Source organism: Orbicella franksi, chromosome 1, assembly GCF_964199315.1.
Source record: "Orbicella franksi chromosome 1, jaOrbFran1.1, whole genome shotgun sequence".
Taxonomy (NCBI): domain Eukaryota; kingdom Metazoa; phylum Cnidaria; class Anthozoa; order Scleractinia; family Merulinidae; genus Orbicella; species Orbicella franksi.
Window position 1 is genome coordinate 29,622,440 of NC_138145.1, and position 6,966 is coordinate 29,629,405.

Here is a 6,966-nt window from a genome sequence, read left to right on the forward strand (position 1 = left end):
TTTCATAACAGTGAGCGTCCTCTTCTTTGATTTAATGCGTCAATAAACTATTATTTACTAAACGATTACATAACAAATATTGGAGGATTTGAACTCTAAAAACAAACAGAGATCTATTTTGTCACCATACTTACAGCTTTGAACGATTTAAGTCTGAACCAGCGCCACCCTCCTGGATTGCAATTGACTGGGCTTGCCACCCATTTCCTCAGTCCATTACATCCGTTAATACTTATTAAAAGACAGATAAAAAAAAATAAGCCATAGAGAAGATTGTACATCGCAGTTACATTCAATGCGCTGGTGCCAGAGCTAATATTGATTTCTTCCATTTTAGACACTGTGACAAAATTCTCCCACCATTAATTCACAAGCAAGTAAAAACTAACGAAACAATGTTCCGACGTTTCGCATTAATTTTATTTTTAAGTCACGATTCTAAATTAGATGTATTTTGATCCAAAAAGTATGTTATCTTGAGTCATTTGCAAACATTAAGACATCGAGAGCTCCGCAAGGCGTGGCACTAGTTTGATATCGTGTTAAAAGATCGACTCTTTGGTTGAAAACCACAGCTGAAAGTCTTCGCATAGTCTGGCATACGCATACACCCTTTACACCTTACGAATCACGCAGCAAGTGCACGGAATCCTCCATGGCAGAGCCCACTTGCAAAGGAGGACAAGATGTTAAATCATTAGTGCCAAGTTGCACAATAACTATATCTGGGCGGAACGAGTGAAGGATACGTAGGTCGAACTTAACCGTTTTAGCGATTGTGCGTCCCCCAACTCCACGCCAACTTATGTGAGCTGACGCCGTCAATTGGAACTTTAAATCCAAATGCCCAGAGTCACTTTCAATGAAATCATGTAAGCGACGAATAAACGAATGGCCCAGAATTAAAACACGAGGTGTACCCATATTAGACTACACGTCGAAAGAGCTGCGCAATTAAGCACATAAGGAATCAAAGAAAATGAACTCTATAAATACTACAAGACGAAATAACTAAAGAGCACTTGCCTGAAAGAACAAATACGTCTGAACGCTAAATAACAGAAAAGTTCTTCTTGCGATTATGGCAATAGTAGAAGGGGACCGCGTGTACGAGATAACCAACCTTTTTGTACTTAATTGTGACACGCGCCCATTTTTCATTGGACAGGAGATTTCCATTTTTGCCAGATTAGAACACAACCCTCAAACTGATAAGGCATAGGAAATGCCTCGCGATAAAATAACATTATACTTTCGGTTATCGGCATAATGTTTGTTTTTTAGTTTTAAATTTAGCTAGTTCAATTTTTAAATTCTAATAGTTTTAAAACGAGTATTTTTAACTTAGTAATCTTTCTACTTTTTTTTCTTTCCTTTCTTCCTTCCTTCATTTATTTATTCGTTCATTCGTTTGTTCGTTCGTTTGTTCGTTCGTTTGTTCGCTCGTTTGTTCGGTCTTTGTTTTCGTTCGTTTGTCCGTTCGTTTGTTCATTTATTAGAGATATAAATAACTGCATAGCAGGCTCAGACCGGCATTCACCATCAACACTTGCTTACCTGCCCTTAAATGTCCGTCCGAAGACAGTGATTTCATATCTCGTCGGCCTTAAGAACTTATCTTTGACGCGATAGAAGCCCACAAGAGTTCCTCCTGTCAGTTTCATTCTGTTGATCAGTAGTCTATTCTTCGCTATAAAGAGAAGACGAAGTGGATTTTTTTAAGTAACATGAGATTAGGCTGATATCAGCCCTTGGTCTCGCTGGCACTTGGCTAAAAATGTACCAATCCTGCATGACTTCTGACTTGGTAACTGAATAACTCACATTTGTTTAGTTTTAGCTAGAGAATAACAGAAGATGCAGTTTTCCCACGCTTTTAAGAGAAAAAAATCAATATACAACGGGAAATGCTGTTCATAATAACAACATTACAAAGTTCAAAATTTTCGCACGAACGTCCATAATATTCTAAACTGTGTGTGAAGTAGTTAGGATAACTTTGTCAGTTTGCATCATTAACATGGTGACAAATTATTTCCATGAATTCTCGGTAAATTCAAACTAAAATTAGATCGGTCTGTGAAAACGCCGTGACAAGAATATGGGGTAGTTGCACGCTCCTACTGATGGGCTCCTGTATACGTAGTCTGCAGTCTTCACTTTCTACTAGGTTCCTATCATATGTCCAGTACTGTTCGACAAAATCAAGGCATATTTTAGAATTTTAACAATACACCTCTGACCTTCTAAATGAATCGTATGGAACATGGTTGGATATTTTGGCACAAATTAGGTTGGACTGAATTGAGCTTTTAAACATATTTAACAATGAAACCTCAGTGAAATAATACGAAAACTAATTTAGATTTCCTATTTACTTGTAGAAAAATCCAAACAGTGCTTCGTCGATCCTACCACAAAATTATCACTTTTGTACGAGTTTTATGAATTTGCCCTTCCTTAGATACAAACGTTTAATAAAAGTAGGAAAAATGCTTACGTACCGCACGCTGTCAGTTTCAGGGCATCAACAGAAAAAACCGCGATAACTGCGAAGACGAAGATCAGTTTGAAGGCCATGGTCACTTTGTTTCCAAAGAAGCACGGTGAAATACTGCGCTGCACCATACGCTATTTAAACATTTCTGTACCATGCATGTCAACATAACGGAACTCAAGAAATTCAAACATGAACAAATGAATGTGCCGGTAGATATTGCTATTTCCACCTGGGGAAACTTGTTATACTAATATTTGTCCCAATGAACAAAGCACTATGTTCTGTTTGAAATCACACCTTGCACCTATATTTAATAAAACGCAAATATGAAAGCGAAAAAATAATAGTTTCCACTGACAGATCGAGTGGTTTGAGCAACGTAGACAAACAGACAGCTCCCAGAATAACTACTAAAGAATATTTTCTAACGTTTAAAAGTCAAAACAATGTAAAAGAAGTATTCGAGAGTTTCGATACAATTCTTCTTATTGAGTTATCAGGCAATATTGTCTCCTATGTTTTAGTAGCCTCGTAACTCAACGTAATATTATAACAAGCGCTGTCAGCATCTGTTCTCACAGAAAACTGAAACAGTTGTCAGTGGAAACATGCGCCCACGACTCGTGTTAGCACAGCTGTTACGAATTCTTCAAATTTTATGAATGTTTTCAGCTGTGTTTCAACATCTTTGTGGGCACACTCCAGGGGTACTCAACGAATCTGATCTTTGAAGTAAAGTATCAAACACGAAAGACTGTGTTTGAACCCATTTCTAAACACCGGGAAGAGAAGTTGAAAATACGATGCGCAGCGGAGTATTTTTGACGATCTTCGAGGTGTCTGGAAATGTAGTCAAACACTTTCTTGACTGTTTGATATATCTTCTCAATCGAAACTAAAACTAAGGAGAAAACCGAGAAATAAAATAGTAAAAATCTATGCAAATTAAGATCATATATCTAAACACCGTCACAGTCATGATTTTCTGTGTGTAAAGTTGATGAATATTAATGATCTGAGAAATGTCTATTCCATATCTTAGCCAGTCGATCTCTTGCTGCTCACTTACATAGACTAACCTAAACCTAAGATGTGAACTAGTTATTTAACTTAGGTTGTACTTACTGGCTGGTTACCTTTTGTTTGATTGATTCCCCCCTCACCCCTATTCCAAAAGACACACAAACGTGTTTAGTGTACATTTCGTGCTAAAAATTTCGGGCGATTTTAATTTTGCCAAAAAACCGTCCGTTTGGTGTACCGTAGAGTGTAAAATATGTAAGTAGCTCCAAAGCTCTTGGTTTCCTTCATGGAGTGAACTCCAGCTGAGACACTGATTGAGATACAGCGTACATAAAGGCTTGCTAGGGTTGTAACTGATATAAATCAACCAACCAAACAAAGATGAAGCTTAAGGCAGACGCTTTTCATGCATCATTTTTATCTCAAGAGTGTTTTCATTTCTTATCTCCACTGATTTTCGCTTCCAGGCATGAGACACAACAGTTGTTTCCTCTTCCTCTTAGATTTGCTTTAATCTTGTGTTTTCCCTGAAACATAAATCAATAACCCGTAAACATCCCAAAGAAACGAGGGTCTTCTCTTCTTAATTCGGGAAGTCGGTGGTAACAATTTTCGACGAGAAAATTAGCCTGCGAACAGGCTCCCGGAGAAGAAGGAAAAAAACATTCGGCGAGCGCGAAATAGAAGAATGAGCTTCGTTCGGGCTCACCGGGAACCTATTCGCAGGCTACGAGAAAACATGCGTTCTGAATTCAAGAACTCTGTCCAAATAGAAAAGCTGTGACCAACATGTCGCTGTTATAGCAATATTTAGGGAAGCAAATTCAAACTCAAGGTTCAGTGTTTGTATTTAGGCAGGTTTTCTCCCGCTTAATTCGACTTGTTAAAGGGAAATCTCATAAGCTGGGCTATTATCACGAAGAAAAAGAAAAAAATGAATTTGCGCTAAAGAAACTCGCTGATACACTCCCGTTTCTCATAAATCGAAGGCACATTTTGTTGTCTTTATTTTTAGCGATGATTTCAAGCTTCATGCATGACTGGTCATGCGACTCAATTTTGAGCCAGGCACGAGTCCCTTGATATAAAAAATACATTACAGTAATTTATGCATTGGGTTCGACACATGAGGAGAACGCCGTATGAATCAGCTGCCGCTCCAACGTCGCATAGTGCGACTTACCCTGCCGAATTTAATGTTGTTTGCCGCACCAAACCTAACCTGCCGAACCAAACTGATTCAAACGCTGCTCTTCTGCCGTACTTAACTCATCAGTTAGGTTCGGGCCTTAGCAAAGCACGACGACGACTGTAACGGGAACGCCGCTAATCTAAATGTTTAATGAGCAGAACAATGGCTGTGCACGCGCGTTATAAATTTTTGTGCATTTCTTTGCGGTCCTCTGCAAAACAACGAGAAATGACCAAATTCTAGGTAGTCTGAGGAAGGCGAACGACGATTGCTAATTTTTCGTATTTCCATTTGGAATTATACGCTGTCATTGCATATTTGACCTGAGCACGTTTTTAGAGCCATTGGCGTACTGAACAGGTCTAGACAATTGCGAACTTCGCTGGTAAAATATAAACTCATTTTTGACTAGGCGTCGTCTTTGGCGTTGCTAAAGCTCCCTGTTAAAGGGCAAATCAAAGAAATAATGGCAGTAGGAAGATAGAGATTTGTTAATGGCTGATATCAACGATACAAACAATTCTTTTTCGTGCATTCATGACTTTATTGTATTTCTCTCGTTTCACGAATACTTCTTATCCTCAGTCGTTTTTATAGCATGCAAGGAGTCTTCCACGCCCAAACAGCTTCAACGTGAAGTCCACCTGAAGTAATACAAAAAAAGGATCCAGTGGATACTGAACGCTTCTTCTTTAAATAATCATAGGTTGAATAAACAGAAGAAGATGCGAACTTTTCTCGTAGGAGGTCTTTAATTCAGGTGGACGTTTCGCCCATTCGGGCTTCTTCAACACTAAGAATATCAATACTCGGAATAAAATTTACAAAAAGTGAAAAAGCCTTAAATAAGTTACAAAACAATAGCTTACAAAGAGAACAAAGAAATAAAAAAAGTTTCACATAAGGTTACATAAGAATTGCGTAATAACAAAAATAGCAAAACGCCCGCTAAAAAGCAAATAAAAATCAAATAAAATACAGCAACAAGATGGTGTTAATTGTAGCGAATCCTATTCCTGGAATTAATCTCGCACCTTTTGTTGAGTCCATGAGGTGTGAGGGTGCATAATCGAGCACAACAAAAGGCCTCTCTTGTGAGCAGACGGTCATCAAGACTATTATTATCGTCACTAAGGTTACACAAGTAAGGTTAACATTGCACGCCCGATAATCAGCGGGGTTGCTTTAAATGCACAGCTAGATGTGATCTATGTCGCAATTATTTAAATGAATCCAATTGCTTTACTAGCACTAGTGCTAGCAGGACGTATCCTATTACGCAGATTCTTAATTTTCAGTCTAAAAATGTCATCTACTTGGTTACGTGCAAGAAATGCAATGTGCAATATGTTGGTTCCACAAGTAACGAATTTAAAATTCGTTTCCGCAACCACAAGTCTTCTATGATCACCAAAAGAGGTACTTGTGAAGTTGCTATTCATTTTAACGAAGAGCCTCATGCACTGGCAGATTTTGAATTTTGAATTATTGAACAGAGAGAATAACAGAAGATGCAGTTTTCCCACGCTTTTAAGAGAAAAAAAATCAATATACAACGGGAAATGCTGTTCATAACTTGAACATTACAAAGATCAAGACTACATATAGATTTCTTTTGTAACTCTTTATTTTTCGTCTTTTTGCTTTACCTTTCTTTTCTTTTTTTTACATTTACTAACCCATAGATTTATGTGAAGTAGCGAAGTAGCTTAGCGAACAAAAGATACAGTGTTAAGTAAGTAGATACGTACTTAAGGACGTTCGCGCTAATTGTTTCTGCGCATCCTTACTGCGCACGCAAATTCACACGCCACGTCATGCACGAGCGCGCGCTAAGTCAGTAAAACGAACAATGATAGGGCAGATGGCCATTGCTATAGCTTTGCCTGGATTTAACGATCTTGGACGTTCAGTGACCCCTATTTTTCTTTTGATGGATCATTTTCTCTACCGATTTTCTACGATTGGCGAAAAAATGAAGAAAATCTATCGACTAGAAGTTTGAATTTTTATCGAAATGCACCATCGCATTCCTTCTTTTAAGCTCTTCGTTTATCTGTGCGACGGTTTCAAATGCCTCTTGAAGGATTAAGTTTTGTGAAAACGTTGGTAACGTTTGGAATTATTTACGCAACAGACCCACTTCTACAAAATGTGACTAAGATCATTTGCCTCCGTTGACTCACCTTCGATATTTTTAACTATAAACCCCTGTAGACTATGCTGAATTACGTGCGCCAATTTTTCCAAA

The 6,966-nt window shown here is 38.1% G+C and overlaps 1 protein-coding gene across 1 annotated transcript in view; it reads right to left on the reverse strand.

Annotated features, from left to right (window-relative positions):
* Positions 1-2,813, reverse strand: part of LOC145501769 (uncharacterized) — a 9,804-nt gene extending 6,991 nt beyond the window's left edge. Inside the window, exons 1-3 of the mRNA XM_081481166.1 lie at positions 2,505-2,813; positions 1,558-1,690; positions 135-231 (exon numbers count right to left, since the gene is read on the reverse strand). Of these exons, the coding sequence (XP_081337292.1) occupies positions 135-231; positions 1,558-1,690; positions 2,505-2,628 (354 nt within the window). The 5' untranslated portion in view covers positions 2,629-2,813. The remainder of the gene's footprint in view (positions 1-134; positions 232-1,557; positions 1,691-2,504) is intronic.
* Positions 2,814-6,966: the final 4,153 nt, after the last annotated feature.